The sequence below is a fragment of the Peromyscus californicus genome, unplaced genomic scaffold (genome assembly GCF_007827085.1).
Source record: "Peromyscus californicus insignis strain IS unplaced genomic scaffold, ASM782708v3 Scaffold_8__1_contigs__length_139910024, whole genome shotgun sequence".
Classification (NCBI taxonomy): Eukaryota; Metazoa; Chordata; class Mammalia; order Rodentia; family Cricetidae; genus Peromyscus; species Peromyscus californicus.
This window is the reverse complement of record NW_026294606.1, coordinates 128699431-128726882: the sequence shown is the minus strand read 5'-3', so window position 1 is coordinate 128726882 and position 27452 is coordinate 128699431. Positions and strand designations below refer to the sequence as shown.

At 50.7% G+C, this 27452-nt stretch overlaps 1 protein-coding gene across 8 annotated transcripts; it reads right to left on the bottom strand.

Moving 5' to 3' along the window:
• Positions 1 to 68: 68 nt before the first annotated feature.
• On the bottom strand, positions 69 to 27452 carry Tecr (trans-2,3-enoyl-CoA reductase). Of its 8 annotated transcripts, none has more exons than XM_052729252.1 (13): positions 27321 to 27452; positions 2680 to 2730; positions 2153 to 2204; positions 1804 to 1851; positions 1613 to 1716; positions 1418 to 1533; positions 1192 to 1297; positions 1042 to 1114; positions 919 to 962; positions 766 to 823; positions 603 to 691; positions 386 to 431; positions 69 to 302 (listed from the first exon to the last, which is right to left on the bottom strand). In XM_052729252.1, the coding sequence occupies exons 1-13, from the start codon at positions 27333 to 27335 to the stop codon at positions 175 to 177; spliced, it is 930 nt and encodes a 309-aa protein (XP_052585212.1). In that variant the 5' UTR covers positions 27336 to 27452; the 3' UTR covers positions 69 to 174. The 8 variants fall into 8 exon arrangements, with proteins under 8 accessions (XP_052585212.1, XP_052585213.1, XP_052585215.1 ...); XM_052729253.1 differs by having other exon boundaries at positions 1804 to 1848; XM_052729255.1 differs by lacking the exon at positions 1804 to 1851.

Below are 27452 nucleotides of genomic sequence, written 5' to 3'. Positions count from 1 at the left end.
TGTGTACTGCTTCAAGGGTGGGAAGGAATGGTGTGGCCCCTGTACCCCTAAAGAACACAAAGCCCAAGTCCAGCTGGAAAAGCAGGTTTATTGTTGCTGCTGGAGAGCCATGGTCACCCCAGGTCAGGGGGAGTAGGTAGACAGTGCTACTTGGCTGAGCCCACGAGGAACTGCTCAGAGCAGGAAAGGGATAATGGGCATGCGCAGGGGTGGGTAGTCACGGAACTCCTTCAGGTAGCTGCGATGCTTGCCTTTGGCCCAGATAGTCATCTGGGTGAAGCCCACCAAGGAGAAGAGGGCCACTGTGGGCAGAATGGGATATCAGAATAGGGATGCCCCGCCGGAAGGGAACCAGGGACTCACCGCACAGGAACAAGGGACTCACCTGGAACACACTGCGTCATGATGGCAAAGCCAATCCAGGACCCTACCTGTGGACAGCACAAGCAGGGTGAGGGCACAGAGGCAAGCCCAGCATCACATGTATCCCTGGGGAAGGAAGGCAGCAGTCTCCCCAAATTCAAGCTTTATTACTCCCCCACAACCCACCCCTTTACCTCATGTAGGACCTCAAACCTGGGAGGAAGAAAGCCGTCCCTCACCTCATAAGTGTAGTTGGGACAGGACACCAGCAGAAATAGCCAGGTGAAGGGGTTCTTGGTGGGGTATGGGATCTTCCTGGTTTTGGACCCTGGCATGCAGGACGAGAGTAAGTCAGACCCCTTCCTTCCTTACCAGCTCACCCAGCCCCAGCAGGCCACTCACCAGCTGGCCGAAGGTCCCGAAGAGCCATGTGGATGGAGAAGTTGCCAAGCTGGCAGATCTATCAAGGAGAACAGGGTCAATCTAGAGCCCCTAGCCTCACCCGACCCAGCTACCTCACCTCACCACACTTGGTTGCCATCCCAGCCTCTTTACCACAAAGATGGTCAGCGCCAACTTAACCTGCTGGGCTCCGTAGGCTGCAGAAAAGGGAGAGCCCCATAAGAGGAAGGTTCATGATGGGGTCACAGGGTGAGGGCACTGTCTGAGACCACTTACTAGGGGGTGTGTAGAGAGGGTGGTTGATGTAATAGGCCATCCATGCAGCAAAGCCCCAATAGTAGGTGCAGTTCTGAAAGAGAGCAGATGTGTTAGCCTAGGGTGGGCGGGTGCTGCTGGTGGGCAGAGCAAAAAGAGTAAGGTGCTCACTTTGAAGATGTTTCTCAAAGGCATGGTTCCGTGAGAGAAGCGGTGCACGAAGAGTGTCTCCAGCAGACGCTTGATGTAGTGGAAGGAGTGGCAGATGCAGGCGAGGCTAGTGGGGATAGCGGGCTCAGCGGGGCTGATGCAACCCTCTCCCCCCTCCCTCCCCCCCTCTCCCCCCTCCCTCCCCCCCTCTCCCCCCTCCCTCCCCCCCCTTCCGGGTCCCACTCACTGCACCACTGTGTGCCGACTGGATGTGAAGTCATATTTGTGGCCATAAATGAAGGGTACCCGGAAGTAGAAGAGCAAGTAGATGAAAAGGGGCCCAGCATACTCAGTCAGGAAGACCTGGGAATACCCAGAGACAAGGTGAGGAGCCACCCCAGGGTGGCTGATGGCAGAGACCAGGGAAGGGGTCAGGGCTCACCGTCACCCAGCTGATCTGGGCTCCCAGGTCCCGGAAGAAGAGTGTGGCTGTGGTGCCCACAGGAAGCTTCTGCAAGACATCTTCATCTTTCAGCGACTTTCCCTCTACAAAAATGAGTCAGTATTCAGGTGCTGCCCTGGTATCTGGACCCCAGGAGCCCAAGGGAAAGGCTGGTGGACAGCTGTACTCACTGGGGTCCAAGCGGAGGGACTGTCGGGCAGGGTACCACTGCGGGTCTGCTAGGAGAAGGTGAGGGGTTGCAATACCCAGTCTGGCTGGGTTCAGTCTGCCCACCCTAACTCTGGGACCCCCGGCTCCTCCCACCCTGTGCAAGGACACAGGGCCAAACAGCAAGAGGATTTTGTCCTTTGGATAGCAAGAGCATTCCTGCTGGTGACCACACGGGGCAGCCTGCACAGTCCGACGACCTGACTGTGCTCCAGTGTGCTGACAGGCCACCTCTACAAGCCCCTAAGGAAGCCCAGGTCCCTTCAGAAGGGTGACAGGAATGAGGACAGAAGTGTAGGTGCCTGGACTCACGTGTCTTGGTGAAGAGGGTCTTGATTTCAGCAATGGTGGCCTGAGGCTCCACCTAAGAGAAAACGGAATCAGCCCCACAGGAGCCTAAACCCAGGATCTGGGGCAGGGGTGCCAGGAACAGGCAGGTCAGGATCAAGCCGTCTGGCTTTACAGACACAGGGCCCTTCCAGGCGCCTTGTCCCTTCCCTACCAGGCAGCCAGCTTCCAGCCCCGTGCAGGGACCATGGCTGCTCACTCTAGCTCAGTGGTTCTCAACCTTCCTATGCTGTGACCCTTTAATACAGTTCCTCATGTTGTGGTGACCCCAGCCATAAAGTTATTTCGTTGTTACTTCGTAACTGTAATTTTGCTACTGTTATGAATCTTAAGGTAAATGTCTGATATGCAGGGTTGCGACCCACAGGTTGAGAACTGCAGCTGTCGATGAAGGCAATACCCCTTGTGTGCCCTCTGAAGGACAAGGGGGCTGCCAATCTCTGCACAGCCCTACAGCTCTTGGCGCTTCACCACCAGGGTCACAGTCCTACCTTGTCCAGGAAGCACAGCTTCTCCCTTGTCTTCGCATCCAGAATCTCCACCTCAAAGAAGAGAACCGCCTTTTTATGCTTCTTGGCTACCTTGTGAGGCATGGGCATGGGAAGAGCATCGAGGCCTTGGTGGGCCTCCTTGCCCGCCATGCTCAAGCTGATATCCATGCCACTGCCGGCCCTACTGCTCTGCCTACCAGGCTGTGATGCCCACTGCCAGCCGCCAGCCCCCACCTCCGACCTCCCCTCACAAAGCTGCTCTGAGCTGGGCTGGGCAGCATGATCAAATTCTGCCACGGTGCTGGAAGGAAGCCTGTGTCTGACCAGGCCCAGCCAGTTTCAATGCCAGATGTAACCTGAGTGGCACCAGGGCCAGGCCCGGCTAAATATAAAACCATCCCAGCCGAGTCCCCCAAAGGAGCCACACCACAGTCCTCCCCTGGGGGCTACCCTCATAGAGGCAGTTGGGTGGACACAGGTCCTCAAAAGTGCTAGGGGCAAGAAGATCTCCCAGAGAAGGAAGATCACCCCAGCCAGTGGCAGGGGGTGGCTAGCCCAACCCCAGCCCCAGTGCCCAGCTCTGGAGGACAGGTTACTGGGCCTGGGGAAATGCCAGCTATCTGGAGAATCTGTGAGACAGAGCTTCCATTTCCACTTCTAAGCTGTAAGGGACACTGGATTATTTCCCTTGTGCATCTGTGTTCCCAGGGAGGTGACAAATTCCAGAGTTGTTGGTGAAGCATACCTATCCTAAGTATGGAGAGGAAAGAGTGAGCAAAGCCCTCCACCCCTCTCCACCCACCTCACTTTTCACCAGTTCCACCACACCTGGTTCAAAACCACCTACACGGCAGTCTACCACATCAGGCTAACATCAATGTGCTCACCCATGGATGAGTCTTGCTCCAAAGCCTTCAACGCACAACCCAGGCGGCCTGCCTATACCCCTGGGGTCCACAGCCCCCAAAGGAGAAATCCTAGACTAGAGCTAGACAGTGGTACACAGGAACAGAGTAAGGAGACAGCCCCAGGGGATCTGAGCCATCTGCCCCAGAAGGTCAGAGGAGGCTGCTGGCTGGCACGGTGCTCTGCACCCCCACGCTGGCTGGGAGAGACCTGAGGGCCCTATGGGGATCCACGACTTCTCATCCTAAAGGAGGGGGCATCACGGGACAGAGAAGCTGGCCACTGCCACCTGCATGCTCCCAACAGCAGAGTCCTAGGGCCCATCCTTCAGCCTGGCCTGCTAGGGGTCCCTGAGAGGATATGCCTGACCCACATGAAGCTAGCTAGCAGGGGGAAGTATGTGCATGTGTGTGTGCATGTATGTGGAGGGAGGCCCCACGAAAGTGACCCTACACACTGAGGCAGCCCTGCAGGGCCTGGGTCTGAACTGAGAGCAAGGCTCCTATGCCAGCCAGTGGCACCCTAGCTGGCTTGCTCATCGATGCCAGAGCCTACATCCTGCACACGGCACAGGAGAGTGCACAGAGATCACCTGCTATCAGCTGCAAACTCTGACTCACCCTGTGGCCTGAGGGGCAGAGGACGGAACCCCACAAGAACAATATCAGACCAAGAGTCATACATTGGACCCCACTAAAGAGAAACGAGAGGGAATGAGTACTTGAGGAGTGTGCTAGAAGGGGCTAAGCGGCAGGGCTCTGGGTTGCAGATATATTAATAGTTGCTGGACCCCATGAGCACTGTGCACATGCTCAGAGTCCATGTGAATCCCAGGAAGGCAGCACAATGTCCACTGGGAGAGAAGGCCACGGAGTTCCTGCTGAACCACTCAATAGCTTAAAATACAACCAGCCCCTCTCCCTACTGGGCCAGCTGCCGGGGAGGGCTGAAACCCTACTCCCTCCCCCAGCTGGGACTCTGCAACAAGGCCAGGAGTCCTGGTGCACCAACTGGCTGCAAGTGGGTGGCAGGAAAGCAGCATGGAGAGGGGCCACACCGAACAGCAATTCCCAAGCCTGTGACAAGGACAGGAGTGCCTGAACCAGGTGAGTCAGGGGCCTCCCACGTCCTGCCCAGGCCCCAGATCCCCACAGCCGTCTTCTCCCAGTGGGCCAGAGGCCATTCTAGATGCGATTTTTGCAACTCCTTGAGCCTCTAGAATGATTTCAAAATCAAAAGCAGGATAAAAGCTATGTTAAGTGTACAAAGAGGTTGGCTGGGTGAAAGAAGACAGACTTCCAGGCTGAGAGTGGCCAGGACCAGCCCAGGGCAGACAGCAGCCTGCTGGTGCCTTCACAGCGTGGGGGGAGGGGGTGAGGGGAGGGGGCGGCAGCAGGGGGAGATGCTCTTCGTGAGTGATGCAGAGGTGTACTGACACTGAGGTGGGGCTGCACAATAGAATGTGCTGAATGCCACTGGTTGTGTACTTTTGGGGGTGGGGGTGGCACTCAGGGGCAAGACTGACTCTTTAGCCCATGATATCCTTAAACTCCAACACTGTCTGAGCTTCCCAAGTGCTGAGGAATTAGTTGTCTACCACACCCACTTGAACTGTGCACTCCAAAAGCTCTGGGATTGTATGTAGGGGCTCTCACATAGTGAGGCAGGTACTGTACCAGAGTTACACCCCAGAACCCACAAGCAACAGACAGACAAAGTGTCCAGCAAAAAGGAAAAGACAACATAGCTCTAGGGAATGTAGGATCTGCTCTCTCCCGACTAAGGAGAGTGGGGGGAAATCCATGTGCACCTCTTAGACCTCAGTCCCCACTGCACCCCTCAATCACTGCTACCCCTACCCTGTACTTGACACACACACACACACACACACACACACACACACACACACACACACACACACAGGGATCAGCCTAAAGTACAACCCTGAGGGGCACCCAGGTCTGGAGTCAGAGCACAGCAGGGTACTGAAAGGTGCCCATACATGGGTCCTGAACCCTGAGGGCAGGCAGCCAGCAAGCTCTGGCCCCTCCTGGGGAGAAAGCAGCACAGCTGAGTTAAGGAAGGGAACCCTACAGGATAGCTACAGATAAGGGTAGTCCAGGAGGGTAACCTGAGTCCTCAGGCTGGGGGACCCCCTGCTGCTGAAAGCACAATGGACAGGGTCAGAGACAAGGGCAGGAGCCCTGGCACGGGGCACCCGTGCTGGTTCTGCGATGACAGTTCCACTAGTCTGTAAAGAATTCTCACCCACAGAGACTGAGATAACAAGGCCAACACAGCCAAGAGCAGCTCCTGCTAGCCCAAGGTCAAGGACAGCAAAGCAGACTGAGAGGCAGGAAGAAGCCCACCCTAAAGGACGGGAGGGGGATGGCCCTGGCACTCCACTGTGTGGCAAGATCAAGGTTGATGCAATAGAGAGACGCTTGTCCCTTATTCTGAGACTCGGAGGTCTCACTCTTGAGGTTGTCCCAGCCTGGCAGGACAGCACAAAGAGAAGTAAGTATGCCCTGCATCACCTGTCCTGGGCCTGGCTGTTTTCTGGCCCCCAGAGTGGCCCCAGGGGGAACACAGCTCAGCAATAACCCTAGGGAAAAGTCACCAGGGTCAGGCCTGAGATCCCTGCACAGCTCCCCCAGCCCTGTTCTGGCTGCTCCTTCACCTCTGCAGGAGCTTTGTCCCGCCCAAAACCACATCAAAGGCAGCCATCTGGTAGGAGCCTCCTGCTCCCTGGGTGATTCTGAGCCTATACAGCACCCTGGTTCTGAGGCACCCTACACTGAGAGAATGGATCAGCTCACCAGGTGCCAGCCCCCAGAGAAACTGGGGTATCCCTCAATGGTGACCCAAGAGCTGATAGGCTCTGCATGGCCTAGAGGTAGCAACACACATTCCCTGGACACTAAGCTTTAAAAAAAACCACTTCCCATCTATGTGGCCTTGACAAGCTATCCACTTCCTCAGCTGCAAGGGGGGCTCTTTCCAACTGCTACCTCCCATTGTTAGTGTAGGAGTTAGAGATAACAAAAAAGAAAGGAAGCAAAGCACAGGAACACTTACACATCTCCCATCCAGAATAAATGCCACCAAAAGCAAACACTGGGCCAGCCATGGCAGCACAAGTCTATAACCCCAGCACTGGGAGGTGGAGGCGGGAAGATCAGAAAATGGGAGTTACATACCAAAATTTTGTCTCAGAAAAAAAGGAACGCAGGAGAATACCCTATTATTGGACTGACTGCAGCAGAAGGGTAGTGGCAGATGTGCAAGGCAGCCAGGCAGGCACTGGTGGTCCTGCAGCCTTAACTGTATCCATGAAGGGACCCAAGGTCAGAGGGCTGCGAGAATTATGCCCTACCCAGCTGGTGGCAGTGAGCCTGACACAAGCAACAGGGGACCATGTGGGCGTAGGGGATGGAAAGGGGGCAGTGACAGCCAGGAGAGGCTGCAATACTTTCCACTGCCCCCTTGTGCCAACAGGTGGAAGGAGAGGCAGCACAGTCCTAACCATCATGGTCAAGTAAACAGCTGGGGTGCAGGATGGAACCGAGAAAGCCCTAGGCTTCCTCTTGCATCAGAGAGACCTTGGGGAGCTAGCACCTGCCTCTCTTCTCTCTCCCTCCCCAGGCCTCGGCACTGCTCTAAGTACAGACATGGGAACAACACTACCAAGCCTTTCTCTCACTTCTAGCCTCTGTCAAGGGACAGGGTCTAAGGGAAGAACAAACCGCACCAACTTGTATTGTCACCAAGAGCTGCAGGAATCCAAGATGGAGAAGTAGAGGACAGGGACAGTTGCAGCTGGCATGGTAGCTCATGCCAGTAATCCTAGTAAGCCCTCATGAAGCAGGGTAGGAAGCCACCCAAAGTTCAAGGCTAGGCTAGTCAGAAAGACCCTATCTCAAAAATAATAATAATAATAATAATAATAATAATAATAATAATAATAATAATTAGAGCTAAAAACAAAGTAAAGGAACGAAAAGGCTGGATAAGACCTCCCTGAGAAAGACCTGCTTGAGCAAAGGGCCACTGGGGAAGGACACAGCCATTCACCCATCTAGGGAAAGAAGTTCCAAGCAGAGGCAACAGCAAATCAAATACAGAGGCCCTAAGGCTGCACTGTGTCCAGCATGCCTGAGGAGCAGGGAGGAGGCCAACATGAGAAAGAATGAGAGGCCAGAGCAGGGAGAGACTCAGCTGTACAAGGCCTGGTGGCCATGGCGAGGCCTTGGCTTTGACCTGGGCTCCAATGGGACTCACAGAGAGTTTCTGAGCAGAGAAGGGACACAGTCTCTTTCAAGTGTTCACAGGTGCCGGTGCTGGTGGAACAGTATGAGGGGATGAGGCAGACAGGCTAGGAGATAGTGAGGGATGGGAGAGGGGGCCTAATGGTTGATTCTAGACAGGGAAACAACAGGCTCAAGGTAGTCTCAAAGTAGGGATGAAAGAGCAAGAGTGTGACCTGCTGAGCCCGGTAGGAAGGAGCAGCCCCATGAAGGCCAGGCTGGAAGAGTGGGGTCTGCAATGTCTGCATGCCACAAGGAGTCAAGATGCATGCGCCTCTTCACAAATGTGCGGGCCCTGCTGCCCCAAGGTTCTCTGCCGATAAGCAAGACCATGGCTGCAGGGTTCACGTCACAGGTCAGGTTGGTGCAGCCACCCAGTCTTCCAGGTCAGCCACTAACTCGTGCACCTAGAACTCTGGGTATTATTCAACTATGGGACCTGCTCAGTGACTCTAGGTGGGAACACGGGCAGTTACAACCCTGCCCAGACACAAATGCTTCACAAGTACGTCTCCTTTCATGCCCCAGTAGCCTGAGGAAGCAGGAACTGTAGGTATCTTAGTTATTTTTCTACTGCTGTGATAAGACCAAGACCATTTATAAAATAAAGCATTTAATTTGGAGCTCATGGTTCCAGTGGTTAGAGTCCATGACCCTCACAGCAAGGAACATGGCAGGAGGCAGGAAGGCATGGCACTGGAGCAGTAACTGAGAGCTCACATCTTGAAACATAAACACGAGGCAGAGAAAGACAACTGGAAATGATGAGGGCTTTTGAAACCTTCAAGCTCATCCCCAGTGACACACCTCCACAAGGCCACACCTTCTAATCCTTCCCAAACAGTTCCACCAACCGGGGACCAAGTAGTAAAATATGTAACTCTGTGGGGGACACTGTCATTCAAACAACCACAGCAGGCTTCACATTCACATCCCAGATGAGGAAGCAAGGTCCACAAGCTCCGAAGCACAACCAGGTCACCTGGGAATGAATGCCTGAGCCAGGATGTCAGCCATTCCAAAAGCTGGCCATGAGTTCACAGCGATGCAGAGAGCAAGACAACCCAGCCACAAAGTCAGCACCTCCATGTGGCAGAGCAGCATGCTCTCTCTGCTCAATGCTACCAGAACCTCTCTGGTCCTTCAGTGTTGCAAGCACTCATGAGGCATAAGGGCATGTACATTCTTCTTAGGGTTATTGCTGAGCCCAGACGACAGAGACCTGGCCCAACTGTTGGCCTAAGCACGGTGCAGGCAGCTTACCAGTCACAGACAAACAGCTTCCCCGTGTTCACCTGAGACTCCAGCTCAGTGTTTCTGGCTGCCATTCCCTTTTACTTTCCAGAAATACCCAGTAACCCTAATAATGTTATGATAGCTGATGACTGGGACGCAGCTGCCAGAAAACCAGAACAGACTGCACCTGCTCTAACCCAAGCTCGCCCTTCCCTAGCGGTCTTGGCATTTGACTTCATTTCTCCAGGGCGCACCACGGGCAAGGGAGCGTTACTTCCCTACCAGGCTCTCGCGGGGACAGTAGTGGGAACAGGCTGCCCAGGGCAGGAACAGCAGAGACACTGGCCACCTATACTTGGCCTGTGACCAGGCCTTGGTCTCCAGTCCCTGTGGCAACATGACAGGAGCCAGGGTCTGAACATCATGTCCACAGGCTCTCAAGTCAGGACTGGCACCAAGTGCAGAGGCCACAGCAGTGAAGTGGAGGAGGGAAGGGTGTGGGGAACAGTGGCTGAGAGCTTACATCTAGAAACATGGGGGGGAGGGGAAGGAAGAGGGGGAAGACTGGGCTGGAGAGACAGCTCAGCAGGTAGATGCTCACCACCAAGCCTGATGACAAGGTTCTATCCCCAGGATTCACATGGTGGAAGGAGAGAAGAGATTACTGTAAAGTACCCTGACAGCAACATGCAAGCACACAGATGTCCAAGCATACCATCGCGCGCGCGCGCACACACGCGCGCACACACACACACACACACTATTTTTTTCTGTTGGGGATTTCTATTTGTTTTGTTTTTGAGACAGGATCTCACTGTACATCCCTGGCTGGCCTGGAATTGGCCAGGTAAACCAGGCTGGCCTTGAACTCAAAGATCTACCTGCTTCTGCTTCTGCCCAACAACATTTTTTCTTTGTGCTGGGTGTAGCAGTATATACTTTTAAACCCAGTATTCTGAAGGCAGGGGAAGATAGATCTCTGTGAGTTTGAGGCCAGCCTAATCTACAGAGTGAGTTCCAGCCCAGCAAGGGCTACAGAGTAAAAGCCTATCTCAAAAAGCAACAAAATGCTGCACTGACCTCTAGCATCACAAAGAATTAAATAAAAATAAACAAAAGTGAGGTATGGCTGAATGGTAGAGCATTTGACTAGTATATGCAAGGCTCTTAGGTTACATCCTCAGCATGGCACAGAAGTAGGAAGGGACATCCAAGACCCAGTTATCCAGAAGGCAACTCACACAGTCACACACATGGACACCAGCACTACAACACAGCTTACCTGAAAGGGCTGGCCAGTCTCCATTTTCAAATGCATGCAGAATGTATTACCTACACAGGGCACGTGGGTGCTACAGAGGGGCCAAGGGCTGAACCAGAACCCCGTGTACCTACTTCTGCTAACCCAGCCTGGCACAGTGAGGCTATACCCAGGCCACCTCCTAAAACCAGAGAAGCCAAAGGCAGGGTGAAGCAACAACTCCATGTTTTCCTATGGCAGGCGAAGGCTACCCTCCCGCCTGGGAAAGCAGAGCTGTCTCCAACACTAGGTAAGGTCAGACAGGCAAATGGGAATGTTCACAATGACTGCTGTGGGCTAAGTGTGGCAGTCATGCCTGAAATCCTAGCACGGGGCAGAGGAAGCTGCATCCAAAGCTAACCTGGGCTACATAGCAAAATACTGTCTCAAATAAAATTAAAAATAAAAAGATTACTATAGCACCACCCAGTGGACTGGCAGGAAGAACCCTGCCCTAGTTGCCAGAATCAGGAAGTCTAACAGTTGCCCAGCATCTACGGCTTCAAAGGACGGGCTGAGACCTAGACTTCACACGCAGAAGGCCCTGAACTCAATTCTTACAAAAAAAAAAAAATCTTCCTAGTGGCTGGGCTATATCTCAGTGGACAGCAGGAGCTTAGTTGTGTACAAAGCCAGGGATTTTATCCTCAGCACTTCAGGGCCGGATGGGGCAGCCATCTCCAAACACCCCCATCACGCTGATGTGGCCCACCCAGAAGCCCTCCCCAAGCCTACAGTCACTCCCTTGCTCTCCTTCTCTTTCCCTCAAGGGCGTGGCCAGGCAGTATGCACATCTGCCTTACTGCTCTCACAAGGCTGCTGGAGTGAGACTGTCACCCTACTGAGCAGAAACTGCAGCTGGGGAGCACAGGTCTCCAGCCCCAGGACAAGGCTAAGGACTCAGAGGGCTGGACCTCACCTGATTTTGTTCCTTAGTATGGATGAGCCCCCACTGTGGGAGCTGCAGCCTGGGCACCCTCTGCCCTCCTCCAGAGGTGCACCTGTCCTCTTCCCGGGCCCTCACACCTATCACCCTCTTGCAATTGGTGATCTAATACAGGCCTCTCTCCATCACAGGAAGACTCTGGCAAGCCAGGAAGCTTAAGGAAGCCAAAGACGCCGAACCTGAGGATGGACTGACTCATCGGCCACTGTCCATTGTGCCCACTGCTGACTCCACCCAAGCCAGCAGGCAGGTGAGTCTGTCCATGAGCTCAGCTTGCCAAACAGCCCTCTAGGATCCTCATTCACAACTCATTCTTAAAGAAAGATTTCTTCTTTACTAGTGATCCCTTTTTGTATGTGAAAAACCACAGCACATTCAGGTCTCTGGAGATTCAGCCATGGAAAGAGAGAAGCTTGCTGAGTATATATAAGGTCTCGTTTCAACCCCAGTATAAAAGAGAGGCAACAAGAAAATGAAGATAGTAAGTAGTTCTATATAATATATGAGACGGTAACCGGACATCCAAAATGAAGCATGAAAAGGAGAAAGGGCTGTGCTGTGTGCATGAGGCAAGTGTAGATTTTTACATAAAGTGGTCAAGAAATGCCTCCCCTGCCATACTGAAGGAGTAAAGAGCCCAAAGGCAGCCATCCTCAAGGGAAGAGCAGCTGTGCACAGACCTGAAATGAAGCACAGCAGGGGCTCACACTGTAGCCTAGAGTCATGTGCACGAGAGAATGGAGAGGTGTGAACAGGAGGTGACATGGCAGACGGGCCCAAGGGTTGGGTGAGGATTTGGTCTTCTACTGTGAGTGGGAGCTTTGGAGAGCTCTGGGCAGAAGAGGGTAAGGCCTGACTTGAGTTTATTTTTGCTTGCTTTGTTTTTATTTTTAACACAGGGTTCACTGTGTAGCCCTATCTGACCTAAGAGCTCACTCTATATGCCATGCTTGTAGTGATCTGCTGCCTCCTGAGTGCTGGGATTAAAGGCCTGCACCACCACCCCCAGCTCTGGCTTGGGTTTTTAAAGGATCCTTTTGAAAATCAGTCTGGGGACAGAGTCCAGCTCAAGGCTGGGAAAATAATTCCCTCAAAATTCCAATGGTGCTAGGCATGGTAGCACGTAGAGGTAACTCCAGATAAGAAACCACATCTCAAAGACTCTTACACTGTACTTCCCTCAAGTCCTATACATGTGTGTTACTGAAATTACTTTGGAGCTTGACAGTATAGCTCAAGAGTAAGGCACAAGTAGCATGCACAAGGCTCTGGGTACCATCCCCAGCAATGAGAAAAAAAATAATAATAACCAAAAAAAAAATTTTTTCCCCTCAGCTTAGGGTGGGAAAATGATGGCTTTGGTGAAGAAACTGGCTAGCTCTGGCTAACGGGCCAGCTCTGGCCACTACTGGGGTTTCACTGTTGCTTTTGTTTTACTTTTGTTCTTGTGGGGGAAAAAAAAAAAACCTAACTATATAGCCCAGGCTAGCCTTAAATGTCCACTCCTTCTGCCTCTGTCTAGAGTGCCGGGATGACAGGCTGCTTACACCTGGCCCCACTGCACATTTTTATAAAAGCAGGAACGACTTTTACATTGTTTGTTTGTTTGTTTTTCGAGACAGGGTTTCTCTGTGTATCCCTGGCTATTCTGGAACTCGATCTGTAGACTAGGCTGGCCTCGAACTCACAATGATCTGCCTGCCTCTGCCTCTGAAATGCTGGATTAAAGGTGTGCACCACCACTGCCTAGCTGACTTTTACATTTTTTTTTTTTTTTTTTTTTGGTTTTTCAAGGACTTTTACATTTTTAACTGATTTATTTCAAGACACATGTATGCAAATGGAATTCCAACATCTAGGTCCATACAGAGACTTCTGGAACACCCCACCAGGCATGCTGGTTGGCACCCCAGCAGCTCCTGCGCCTCAGGAGCCCACCTGAGGAAGGGCTGCTGGGCTAGGCCCAAAAAGCCTAGCAGATTGATCCTGGCCCTCTTCAGACCAAGCATGCCAGCCTGGCTTTAGCCTACCACTGTGGTGGGGCTGCAGCCAGACGGGCAGAGGGAAGGAGCGTGCTCACGTTTGACAAGAAGGGCCGAGGAGAGGGAGGCACAAGGGCACGGCCTGCCATTAAACAGGAGAGGACACTGAGGTTGGGAGGGAAGCTGAAGGTGGGACTCAGGTTTGGACATACTATTTTGTTTTGTTAGTTTGGGAGTTTTCATTTTCAGTTGTTTAGTTTTGTTGTTGTTGTTTCGTGTGCTCGTGTGTGTGTGTGTGTGTGTGTGTGTGCGCGTGTGCGTGTGCGCGTGCGTGTGTGCGCCCATTAAACACCCACCTGGAAGCTAGGCATCCCAGCACTGGGAGGATGAAGCAAGAGGGTCTCAAGTTCAGGCCAGCCTGGGCTACATGGCAGAATCTTTATCTCAAAAATAAAAAGAATACACCTGGATCTAGATGTGCTCCAGGTGTGGCTCTCAGTGGCAGGGTTCTTGCCTAGAAGACACAAGGCCCCAGGTCCCATCCACAGCACTTTAAAAAAAAAATGTATTTTACTGTTTATTATCACTATCTCCTGCTTGATCAACGAGAGTGATTTATCCCACCTTATTGTGGGGAGGCTACACATGGGTACTTGTGTGTGGCTGTCGCATGTTTGGAGAGGCCAGAAGACAAGCTCAGTTGTTACTCCGCCTTGTTCTTCCGAGACAGGCCTTTCACTGGCCTACAGCTCACTGATTCCACTACTCTGGCTGGCCACTGAGTCCCAGGGATGTCTCTTGTACAGCACTGGGATTACAGGCATGCACCCGGTTTTTCACACGGGCATTAAGAAAGAAACTCAGGTCCTCATGTCTGCACGGCAAGCACTTTACCAATTGAGCCATCTCCCAGCACCCAATTATTTTATTAATTTATTCATTTCTTAAGGACCATGTATATGGAGGTCAGAGGACAACTCTGTGGAGCTGGTTTTCTACTTCCATCTTTTCTTGGGTTCTAGGGGCTCGAACTCGGGTCCTCAAGCTTGCATGGCAAGCACCTTTATGCTAAGCCACCTCAGCAGCCCTCCCACCACCTTTTTCTTATATTTATTTATTTTATGTATGAGTGTTCTGCCTGCATGTAAATATGTGCACAACGTATGTTCCTGGTCCCATGGAGATCAGAAGAGGATGTCATATCCCCTGGAACCGGGATCATAGATAGTTGTGAACACCAAACTTACAGGTCCTCTGTAAGAGCAACAAGTGCTCTTAAATGCTGAGCCATCTCTCCAGCCCCTACCACCACCACCATCTAAAGTTGACATGTAATTTATTTTTACCTCAGAATGAAGTTACTTGTAAATGACATCATCTCTAGACTACTGTACTGAACATTTTATGTAAACATTGATGGGAATCTATTAGTCTATAACATCTAAACAGTAAGTTAATACCAAAATATTATTACCTTTAATCCCAGCACTCAGGAGGCAGAGGCAGGTAGATCTCTGAGTTTGAGGCCAGCCTGGTCTACAGAGTGAGTTCCAGGATAACCAGGGCTACACAGAGAAACCCTGTCTTGAAAAAAAAACAAAAGCAAAAAAAAAAAAACGAAGCCAGGAATGGGTGTGGTGTGGATACTTCAGGAAGTTAAGGCCGTAGCAGCAGTGACTTCCAGAGAAGCTGCTGTGATCTGCCTTGAGGCCGAGTTTGTCTCGCCTCCCTAGCACCCTGCAGCACGTCACTAGAGGCCAGCCTTCCCTGCTGATCAAATGGAGACTGTGAAGTGAGGCAGGATCTGCTGTAGGCCAGGCTTGCTCAGGCCCCTGACCCCCTGCCTCTGCTGTGCTGAGACAACAGGATGCCGCCACCATAGCAGGGTCTTCTCTGTCTTAATGTCAACACTAGCTGTGTTCACAGGCATAATGGGGAGGGAGAGAAAAGGAAATAGAGTTGAATAAACTACCCCAGTTCCTCAGCCCAGACTGCTGCGTTAGCTGCAGGATGATGCCCTGCTTCACCTATGATGGGGATGTCCACAGTCAGGGCCAATGGTGTACACCTGCTATCCCAACACTTGGCAGGTTGAGGCAGGAGGATTGCCACGTCAGCCTAGGTTACAATACTGAGACCCTATCTCAAGAGCTAACCTAAGAGGCTGGCAAGAACAAGGACCTGAGTTTGACTTAAGACTACAGGGAAAGCCAGGAGGAGTTTAATCCCAGCACTAAGGTATAGGCAGGATTGTCACCTGGGTTACACAGTGAGACTCTCAAAAAAAAAGAAAAGAGATGGATGGATGGATGGGAAGGTGGGTGGATGGATGGATGGATGGATAGATGGATGGGAAGGTGGGTGGGTGGATGGATGGATGGATGGATGGATGGATGGATGGATGGATGGATGGGAAGGTGGGTGGATGGATGGATGGATGGATAGATGGATGGGAAGGTGGGTGGGTGGGTAGGTGGATGGATGGATGACATCACTCTGCCATAGTGGGCAATCTGGGCTCAAGTCCCAGTCCAGCTCCATGGCAGCTGCAGGGTCAGTCAGGCCATGCAGGCAGTGTTTGGTACTGCACCACTCAGCTCTGTCTGAGGCTCACTGCAGTGGCCTCCTTCAGTAACCTAATTTCCAGGGCTCCTCAGGACAAGTCTGGGCAAGAAAAACCCCACAGCCCCAGAAGCTAGACCCTAACCCTCAGCAGGGGAAAGAGAGCAGACCAGAGAGGGCAGAGAACCAGAGAACACAGGGTTGGGAACCAGGTCTGCAAATGTGAGCTCCAAGCCACGGCGGCTCCCTGGGAGAAGGATGGAGATCAGGAGGCTTGGAGCACAGCAGTCTGGGACTAACGGGAGCGAGTCACTGTAGTGCCTGGACGGGTTTGGTTCTTAGGAGCCTTCTGGATGCTGGGGGAGAAGGACAACAGTGGAGCAAATGTAGCTACAAAGACAGTGTGAAAGGATCAGGGGCCCTGGACTAAGAAAGGTAAAGAGGGGGGAGTTGGGGGAAGGGTACCTTTTTCCTGGCTCCTGGGACACCACTAACTAGTACATGCCACCAGTTTTCAGAAAAAAAACAAAGTGTGTATGTCAGAGCTAAGCAAGGTGAAGCATGTCTGTCATCCTGGCACTCAGGACACTGAGACAATGAACCAGCATGAGTTCAAGGCCATACTGGGATAGTAAATTCCAGGAAAGCCTCATCAATAGGAAGGTTAAGCTGATAATAAGATGCTTCCCAATTTAACACTAAAACTTTTGTGCGAGCCGGGCAGTGGTACACACCTTTAATCCCAGCACTCTGGAGGAAGAGGCAGGTGGATCTCTGTGAGTTCAAGGCCAGCCTGGTCTACAGATCGAGTTTCAGGACAGCCAGGGCTGCACAGAGAAACCCTGTGTCAAAAAACAAACAGTTTGCTGCTCCTGTAGAGTTCCATTCCCAGTGTCCAAGTCACAATGGCGGCTCACAATGTCCTGTAATTCCAACCCCAGAGGAACCAAAAAAAAAAAGCAAGAAAGAAAAGAAACCGGGAGGAATGGCACACCACCGAGCACTGACTCGAGGCTTAACTGTCTCCACAGGGACGGGAGCCAGGCCCCATACTCAAAGCCAGATGGCCACGCACCCCAACCCTGAGCCATCCCTCTGAGGCCAGAAGGTGGCGTGTTCTCCTCTCTGGTGGGCTTCTAGGGAGATGAATCATGTGGCTGCCAACTGGGTCAGTGACCAGAAACAGACCCTCACATCATCAAGAGATCCCAAAGCTCTGAGGTCAGCTGGAAACTAGCAGGGAGCCAGAACAGGAACACACAGATAGTCAGTCAGTGTCTGTTTGTCTGTCTGTCTGTCTGTCTGTCTCTCTCTCTCACACACATACACATACACACACACACACACACACACACACACACACACACACACTAGGGGGAAAAAAGAGATCTAGAGAAAGAGAGAGAAGAAAAAGGGTTACTCTAAAACATGACACCATTTGGGTTGGGAATGTGACTCAGCAGAGTGCTTACCTAGCACAAACCCAGGGCTCCATCTTCAGCACCAAACAAACGCTGCACAGTGCACTTGTGACAAACACAAGTCACTGGCAGGAGGACCACAAGTTCAAAGTCATTCTCAGCTACAAAATGGATTCAAAGCTAGCCTGGGCTACATGAAAGCCTGTGTGAAAAGGCATGTGTATGTAGCAGACATAATCTCAGCACCCAGGAGCCCAAGACAGAATCACAAGTTCAAGAGCATGAACAGGCAATAGCCTGATTTCACATGGACACATTTTTCCTTGTCCTTATTCCCTGGCATTACAGAAGACCTGCACACTCCCTATGCAAAATCACACCAGTTTTAGAAGGGACTTGAGAATACTTGTTCTTCATCCTCAAGGGTGCTAGAACCAATCCCCTAGGACACCAAGTAACAGAGTAACGCTTCTGCTATACCTACCCCTAAAGATTCTGATGCTGTGGGGCTTTTTTGTTTTTTGTGTGTTTTTTTGTTGTTGTTGTTTTTGGTTTTTTTTGTTGTTGTTTGGTTTTGGGTTTTTTGTTTTGTTTTGGTTTGGTTTTTTTGGTTTTTCGAGACAGGATTTCTCTGTGTAGCTTTGGAGCCTGTCCTGGAACTCTGTAGCCCAGGCTGGCCTCAAACTCACAGAGATCCGCCTGCCTCTGCCTTCCGAGTGCTGGGATTAAAGGCGTGCGCCGCCGCCACCCAGCTCTGATACTGTGTTTTGACAGCACCCCTAAAAGTGACCTTCCCCAACCTCCTCCTAACCAGAGCTCCACCCACCATCTACACACATACATGCACACATGGGTCAGACTCTGGCAGGGTCCTCCAGCACCAGAGGCTGCCTGATGCCCATACGTACTTCCTTCCCTACCTAACTTGACAGACCAAGATTCCCACAGCCCAGCCAAAGCTGCTATTCCCTTCCCTGGGCGACAGGACTCTGAAAGTACCAGGAAGGATACAGGCCCTTGCATTCCCCAGGGCTGCCTGTAAAAGGACATAAGCTCTGCTTACAGCAAAAGCTATGCACAGCTTCCTAGCTATTTCCAGTACTTTTCTCTCTTGCAAGCAAGGCTGGGAGAGGTTGAAAATAACCAACAGTGGCCCTGTGCCTTTCCAATACAATGGTTATGTGAGGGCCCCCAAGGACTTAAAGATAAACTGCCCTCAGATAGTAACACATTAGACAAAATCAACAGGTAAGAGTTTCATCATCCCTGGCATGAAGTCCACAGGTCCCTAGGGAAGTTACAAAATCACGCCCTGCCCAGCCATCCTGTCAGCACAGGCCTCCCACAAGGGAAGCTGGCCCTAGACAGTGTCTGCTGTCTCAGCAGGGCTCAGAGTAAGGACTGGGACCACAGGATAGGCCACAGATGAAGACAATCCCAAACCTGGGGCCAGAGTACTGCAGGATGCCGGCCAGCAGGGCATTAACACTTAAGAGGATATAAAGAGCTCAAACTCCAAAATTAGTAGTCATCCAGTTGATAAAAGGGAAACAAAAAGATGGTTTCTCAAAAGAAGTACAAATGGCCAAAAAAAAAAAAAAATGAAAATAGGCCAGACTTGGTGGCCACACCTTTAACCTCAGACGGGAGGAGGGCAGGAGGAGCTCTGTGAGTTCAAGGCCAGCCAGCTGGTAAGGGCTTCACAGTGAAATGTAGGTTCAAAAAAACAAAACAGAAAAAAAAAAAAAAAAAACCTAAGAACCAGATGTGGTGCCACACCTTTAACCCCAGCACTCTGGAGGCAGGCAAGGGGATTTCTGTAAGTTCAAGTCCAACCTGGTCTACACACTGAATTCGAGGACAGACAAGCCTATAGTGATAGCCTGTCTTTAAAAAAAAAAAAAAAAAAAAAAAAAACCAAGAGGGAGAGAGAGATGACTGTGAAATAACTCAGTGACTGAGAGAGCAACTGCTGTTCGATCACGCCCCTTGGTCAACAGTTGATCTGCATCCTAACATCCATGTCAAGTAGCTCAGACATCTGTAATTCCAGCTCCAAGGGGTCTGATGGCCTCTTCTGGATCCCACATACATGTGCACAGACACACATAAATAAAGAAAGATGGGTTTTGTGTTTTGTTTACAAAAACTGTAGCATGATGGTGCATACCTTTAATCTCAGCACTTGGGAGACAGATGTAGATCATTTCTGTGAGTTTGAGGCCAGCCTGGTCTACTACAGAGCAAGTTCCAGGACAGCCAGGGCTACACAGAGAAACTCTGTCTTGACACCACACACACACACACACACACACACACACACACACACACACACACACACAAAGGGTTAGCAAATGGCTCAGTGTAAAAGCACTTCCAAGCAGACCTGGTAACTTCAGTTCACTCTTAGGATCCCACAGTGGAAGGAGAAAATCAATTTCTGAAAATTGTCCTCAGACCTCAGCATGTGAGCCATAACACACACACACACACACACACACACACACAATCACGTAAAAATAATAAACCAACACCCACATAATGGCTCACAACCACCTGTAACTATAGTTCCAGATGATCCAACCCCCTCTTCTGGCCTCCACAGACACCAGACACACATGTGGTGGACATAAAGACATGCAGGCAAAACACTCATACACATAAATAATTAAATCAAAATTTTAAAGGGGGGGCACACTGGTGACGAAGCCTTTAATTCAGCACTCAGGAGGCAGAGGAAAGTGGATCTCTGTCAGTTCAAGGCAGCCTAGTCTATAGAGTGCATTCCAGGTCAACCAGGGCTGTTACACAGAGAAACCCTGTCCCAAAAAGCCAAAAATAAAAAAATAAAAAAGTCAGGGTGCAGCTGCAGAACCTTCATGGCTGTTCCAGGCCCTGGGTATGCTCCCCAGTGTCACAAAGGGCAAGGAGCACAGGTAGGTGGCACTTCAGGCAGCACACAGGGACACAGATTTGCCTTTACCTGACGATTTATAACTGGGAACTTAGCTGCAGCCAGGAAGAGTGCCCAGCACCTCACCATCCCTCAGCCCAGCCTCCTGCGTGAGAAATGTAAGTAAACTAAGTGCCCTAGGACAGGGCAGGCGACCCCCACAGGCCATGTCCTTTACGATCACACGTCCACTCCTTCCTCGGTATATGGTCACCAAGGCTGACCTGAACTCTGCCACGTGACAGCTCAGCTTCCCCATATGTCAAGAGGATAAGAACCATACCTGCTTCACATATATTAAGGCTAGACCACAGCAGAGTGGGCAGAAGGACTGGAGTGGACAACAGTGAAAGAGTGGGCTTTGCATGCTCCAGCCCCGGCTCCTCCCCAGTACCAAAAAAGAAAAAGGTAGCTAGACGTCTTGGTGCAAGCCTTTAATTCCAGGACTCAGGAGGCAGACAGAGCTCTGTGAAGTCAAGGCCAGCCTGGTCTATACGGTGAGTTCCAGCTAGTTAGGGATGCATAGCGACACCTTGTCTACTAAGTGGGGGGGAGGGGGGCACAAAAGAGAGGCTAAAGGCACTGAGCACATGTGCACGTTAGCACAGCTTTACCATAATTATGATGGCAAGCTACACTCTCATAACTGGGGCAAGCACCCCCAGCTGTTAAAACATTCTCATCTGTCACTATCAATAGCACCATGAGGTGTTAAGACCTGAACTTGACCAACCAGCTTTCCCACCCAGCCAGACCTGCCTGTCAAAGGGCAGGACTCCCTACCAAAGCCAACAATGTTATCAGAACTAGAAGTCTCTTCTGAACCAGCTCTATGCAGTGGCCAGTGTGGGCAGGCCACTTGCTCCTCTCTCTCTACTCAGGAGTCAGTGAGGCAAGGCTCTGCTGGGCTCTGGGGGGCTCTAAGTTGCCCACAGTGTAACTGAGCTAACAAGTGCACGTCACCACCATCAGCTCAGCTCCTCCCAGGGTCCTGCGGTCTCAGCTCAGCCTCCCCCACTGTGTCTCGCCTCCTCCCTTCTCTTCCTTCTGCTCTGCCTGACTCAAAAGCCTTGAGCGGCAGCTGCATCACCAGGGACCACCGCAGGAGGTAGAGATCGATATCCTGGTACTCATCAATGTGCAGTCAGGGCAGGCAAGGAGGGAGGGAGCTTGCTGCAGCACCAGCCCCTTTTCAAGGCATGAACAGCCCCACAGCGGCCAATTAAGCTGCCAACCTGATGTCCCTGGAAATGCAATAAGAGCCAATACACATTCTTCAAATCCATTATGTCATTTCAGGATGAGAAGGCTAGAGAAGTTAAAAAATTTGCCCATGAGGGCTAGCTAGAGAGCTCAGTTTAAGGACTGGCTGTTCTTCCAGAGGAGTAAGTTCAATTCCTAGCACCCACATGTCAGCTCACAACTGTCCTTAACTCCAACTCCAGGGAATCTGACTGATGCCCTCTTCTGGCTTCCAAAGGCACCAAACATGCATGTGGTGCACAAATATATACATGCAGGCAAAACACCCATACCTATACACATAAAATAATTTTTTTTTTAAATCTCACCCTTGCCAGAGGCAGAGAAGGATCTCAATCCAGGTCTGCTGCAAAGCCTGAAAGTCTTGCTGTCTTCCCAGGACAGAGAATCAGCACAAATACTGTTACCCAAGTCAGGGCCTGGCCCATGGCAAGCCCCTGTCCAGGGTCAGTTCCCATGTGTGCAATGCAATTGTTAACAATGCTGTTACCTGCCCCAGTGTGCTGAGCAGAGGCACAGCTAAGGATTCTGGAGGAAAAATGTGTAAACTGAGTCACTCCCTGCCCAGGGCATGAGCCACACCCGTGATCATGGTCTGAGGCATGCTAAGCCAGGAAAGGTGTGAAATGCTCACAGCAGCCAGACCCAACAGCACACACCTGTACCAGCACAAAAAAAAAAAAAAACCTAAAAAGAAGTATGGCAGGCATAGAGGTTCGTGACTTTAATCCTAGCACTTGGAAGGCAGGAGCAGGCAGATTTCTTGTGAGTTCCAGGACAGAGCTGCCTAAGAACAGTATCTCAAAAAAAACAAAAACAAAAAACCTAAATACATCGCACACAACCCTCTCCTGCATACACATCCTTGATGGTATTATTTCCAGCCTCATCAGAATGCTCACTAATATTTACGGTCCTTTCACCAACAAGCAGGTTTTGTTCCAAGGAGCAAGCACAGACAAGCTAGAGTTAGCCAATCCACCATTTCATCAAAGGGCCATGCCAAACTTCAGCCTCAGGCCTGGCCTCAGTGCTTGCACACAGGCCTGCTCTCTTCTTACCTATCACCTACCAGTTTTCTGCCTCTGAACAATTGCCTCAGAGCACCAGGCATGACACATGCCTGTAATGCCAATAATCAAGGTCAGGGCAGGAAGAACACAAATTTAAGTCAGCCTAGGTAACGTAGTGAGACCCTGTCTAAGAATCCAAGGGGGAGCTGAGCATGGCACCACAGCAGCACTCCACAGGCAGAGTAACAGCACAGTGGTTTACAGGCACTTGCTGAGTTTGGATCTCAGAACCCACATAACAGCACACCCGTGTATCCCAAGTTGTGATGGACAGAGAAGCAGCCCTGGGTACTGCTGGCCTCCAGCCTAGCTCCAGGTTCAGGAAATGACCCTGCTTCAAAACTCAGGCCAATAATAATAAAGTGCACTGACACCCTCCTCCGGCCTCTGCACAGGTCCATGCACACACAGGTGTGACATACACCAAACACAGATAATATCAATGATGATAATAATTGTTTTAATTTTTAAATCAAGGACTAGGGATGCTGCTTGGTGGTAGAGCACTTGTTCAGCACAGTAAGAAAGGCCCTGGGTTCCAATGTCTAACATTAAAAACAATCATTTTTTTTAAATGCCTCTTGACCAACACTCTACTTTCAGAATTTTCATACTAAATCCCTGGAGGGAGCCAGCCAAGCAGGAACTTGCCTGAGGTAATAAATTGGTCTAGAATGATCTATAAGATGGGTACCTTTATAGCCTGCATGGTGATTCACACCATTCCATGAGCTTGAGGTCGGCCTGGGGCTACAGAGATCTCTCTACACGGACAGACTCTCGTGAGATTCATAGGAAGATTTACAAGGCACAGTAGCCAGCTACAGCTACCACAGGGATCATCTCCAATGTCATCTCCAGTGGAAAAACACTAATAAAAAAAGACCTAAGCCTAGAACAAGCAGCTCTCACATCAACCCTGCTGACTTTACACCAAGCCCATGGCCAACCTGTTCTAGAAGTTTCCAAGGCCTAGGCCTTGGAAGGAGTTCTCTTTCCTGCTAAATAAGCTATGAACCGAGCTGATATGAAACTTATCAAAAAGTCACAATCTCTCCTCCAGGTCGAATCCTGTCCACCGTGCCTTGGGTCTTCCCTGTGACACTAACTGACCATGTGACAATGAGGATGACCTAAACTTTTCTGAGCATGACATTTTAGGGTTCTTGATCTGCGTATCTATTATGTGCACCTAGTTTATGCAATGCCCTAAAGACAGAAGAGGGTGCTGGAGCCCCTAGAACTGGGGTTACAGATGAGTTAGACCACGAGTGGGTGTTGGGAATTGAACCTGGACCGTCTGGAAGAGCTCTTAACCTCTGACCCATCTTTCCAGGCCCTGAGCACCAAGTCTGTCTATCCCGTCAACTGCCCCTCAGGCTGGAGGTGCAACTCAGTGCAGAGAGCTGGACTGGCATGTACAAGATCCTAGGTTCCATCTCAGCACCACAAAGTCCAAAAACAATCAGTGTGCATCACGCTATCTGAGGTATCTGTCTATGGGTAAAAGGTCTTTCTTTTTTAATTCAAGGTATTCTAGAAACTGGTTCTCTCCTGCCACCTTGTGGGGTTTAGGGATCAAACTCAAGCAGGCCTTCAAAAGGGGCCTCTACCAGATGAGATATCTCACTGTCTCCAAGGAAGTCTTTTGAGAGAGGGAGACCTTCCAGTGGACTGCATGCTGCCTGGGGGCAAAGGATGGACTCGGTCCTTCAAAGGTATCTATTATTTTGCTTTTTTAAATTGCATTTTTAGCCAGGCATGGTGGCACATGCCTTTAAACCCAGCTCTTGGGGTAACAGGTAGATCTCTGAGTTTGAGACTAGCCTGGCCTACAGAACAAGTTCCAAGACAGCCAGGGCTACACAGAGAAACCCTGTCTCAAACAAATTACATTTTTTTATTGTACTACATGCACACTGGTGCTACAACCACGTGTGTGGAAGTCAGAGGACAACTGGTGGGAGCTGGTTCACGAAGCCATCTCACCAGGGTGCTCTGGACTCACTGTGTAGCCAAGGATGACTCTGAACCTCTAATCCTACTGCCTTCCCCTGCAAGTCCTGGAATCACAGCATGAGCCACCATGCCTGGTTTCTGCAGTGCTGGGGATGGAGCCCAGGGCCTCCTGCATGCCAGTCAAACACTTCAGAAATCTATTCTTTAATGTGGAGAACTGACACTTCCCCCAGATCTTAACTGTGAAAGGATCGCTTCCATTTTTATTGGTCCGCACCAACAGTTCGGCAAACTGAGCTAGAGGACAATAGATGCTGCCATCTCCAACGATGGCCTCAGTGGGCACTGGGCATATGTCAACGGAGAATAACAAAACACTGGGAAACAACTCTGCCCTCCAAGGTCGCCTTGGCTGTCTGTCTGTCTGTCTGTTTGTTGTCTATTTTGTTTGGTTGGGATTTTTGAGACAGGATCTCTAGCCCATGTTGGCATCAAAGTCACTATGTAGTTGAAGATAAACTTGAAGTCCTGATCCTCCTGCCTCCATCTCCCAAGAGCCAGAACTAAAGGCATGTGCCAGCTTGCCTGGCTTTACTCAGTGCCAGGGATCCAAGCAGGGCTTCAAGCACATTAGGAAAGTCCTCTACCAAGTGAACTGCATCCCCGTCCCCCAGTTTGGGTCTTCTCTGCCAACAAGGGCTCTGAGGGCTCTGACACTGGGCTACCCCCAGCCATGGGGCTCTGAGAACTACGGCAAGGAAAAGACTGACGCACATCAAAATGACTGACTGAAAATCCCATCTTCTACCTCTGCTTTTCAAACTGAACATGGCTTTTTCCCCAGGGCAAGAGAGGAGGTATGAAAGGGGAAAGCACACCAGAAAAAAAGCTTCCTTTTGAAAGTAAAAAGCTGAAGGAGGCATAAAGATTAGACCCCCACCTCCTGGTTCTTGTCACCATGCTAAAAAAGATAAGAGAATTTCTAGATTAAAGGTTTCAAAGGACCTGGGGAAATAAATAAGTATTATTATTTTTTAATATTTTTATAATTTTATATTATTATACTTATTACATATAAAAATAATCAAAATACAGATGATGACCAGAAGTAGTGGTATTCAACTTGTTTTTGTTTTGTTTTATTTTTTTGTTTTCGAGACAGGGTTTCTCTGTGTAGTTTTCGTGCCTGTCCTGGATCTCGCTCTGCAGACCAGGCTGGCCTCAAACTCACAGAGATCCACCTGGCTCTGCCTCCCGAGTGTGTGCAACCGCCACCTGACTTCAACTTGTCATAAAAATAAAATTATCAACCAGGCATTGGTGATAAACGAAGGCGAAGGCAGAGGCAGGCGGATCTCTGTGAGTTCTATGCCAGCCTGGTCTACAGAGTGAGTTCTAGGACAGCTAGAGCTGCAACACAGAGAAACCCTGTCTTGAAAAACCATAAATAAATAATTCTAAATTAATAAAATTATCTCCCATGCATTGGAGATTCCTAAAGTATCGCAATTTGCAGAGACAATCAGTGGTTGCCAGGGGCTAAGGCAGTGGCAAATAGGGAGACACTGTATAATGGAGGTCACAAGAGGCCTGCCGAGCAGGAGCAAGGCCCTGAGCTCCATCCCTGGCTCTACAGCGGCAGAGGCAAGGAGGGAGGAGGAGAAAACAATCTAACCTCACTCTAGTCTAAAAAGGCTGGAGATGGACAGTGGTGACATCTGAACAATATGAATAGACTTAATAACGCTGAACTATACGGTGAAAATGACTACCGAGGTAAACTGGGCAAATTTCATCACAAATTTAAAATTTGGGGAGAAATACAAGCAATCTCTCAATTTGTTAGCTTTCATTTACAGAACTGCATGGTTCGTGGTATCTTCTTTCCCTCTCTGTGTTCTGAAGATACTAGCTGGGATCTTTCGACGACTCACTTGACATCTCTGACTTTCACATATATCATCAGGAAGCGATTAAGTAAGCATCCTACCTCAGCAGGACCATGAGTTCGAGGAAAAGATAACAGAATCTCAGGAAAACGTCAGTCAGCCCTTACTAACGCATTCTTACTATGAATGTGAGCAATCGGTTAGTGTTTTATGATAGTTACTTAAAAGTCAGCAATAACGAAACTAATAATCAGTTTGGTCAAAAAGAGCATCGTTTTAAGAGGAAAAGGGACCCAAGATTGAGTCAGAAGACGTAAGCTTCCAGAATGATCTTGCGCGTGCAGATTTCTTCCCCAGCGATCATGGGCTGGTTGACAGTGGAACCAACTCCCTCGCCGCCCAGGCATCCATAGCGAGGAGTGGGTGCGAAGGTCGGAAGAGGCAGGCCAGTTGCAGAGCCCCTTCCCGAGCCCCAGGCGCTGACATTGTGCAAGGATTGTGCAAGAGTCGCTCGCACCAAGAACAAGTGTTCCGCACTGCACTTCTCCTGAACACCTGCCACTCGGGTCACCAAGGATGCTGCAAAAAAGCTGCAAGCTTCTCCCAGGCCCTGCAAAACCCTAAGAAAAGGCATTCTCTCCCCCCCCCCCCCCGCCCCCAAAAAAGCCCTGGGTAGCATAAATATCTCCTTGCACATGCGCAATGGGATATACCAGCAGGCCCCGGGCACACTGCGCCTGCGCCATCGGCGGGGAGCCGGACCATAAAAAAAGGGTCCCGAGGCCCTGAAGGGGACTATGCGGTCTGTCTGCCGCAGCCACGGCTCGGGCCCCGCACTGCTTACCTCGTAGTGCTTCATGGCTCCCCCACAGGATGGCGCCGCTCCGCTGCAGCTCAGGTGCCGCCCTGCCGCACGGAACACTGGCCGAGAACACACGCCTTGAGCTGCGTTCCCCTAGCTCCGGCTCCGCCCCTC

What these genes read in the sequence shown, in the direction of transcription:
- Tecr (XM_052729250.1), bottom strand. Translation starts at nt 2,847, where the DNA reads ATGGATATCAGCTTGAGCATGGCGGGCAAGGAGGCCCACCAAGGCCTC. An exon ending in CCCAGATCAGCTGGGTGACG is followed by an intron (nt 1,534 to 1,612) that starts GTGAGCCCTGAC and finishes GGGTATTCCCAG; the next exon opens with GTCTTCCTGACTGAGTATGC. An exon ending in CTTTGAGAAACATCTTCAAA is followed by an intron (nt 1,115 to 1,191) that starts GTGAGCACCTTA and finishes GCTCTCTTTCAG; the next exon opens with AACTGCACCTACTATTGGGG.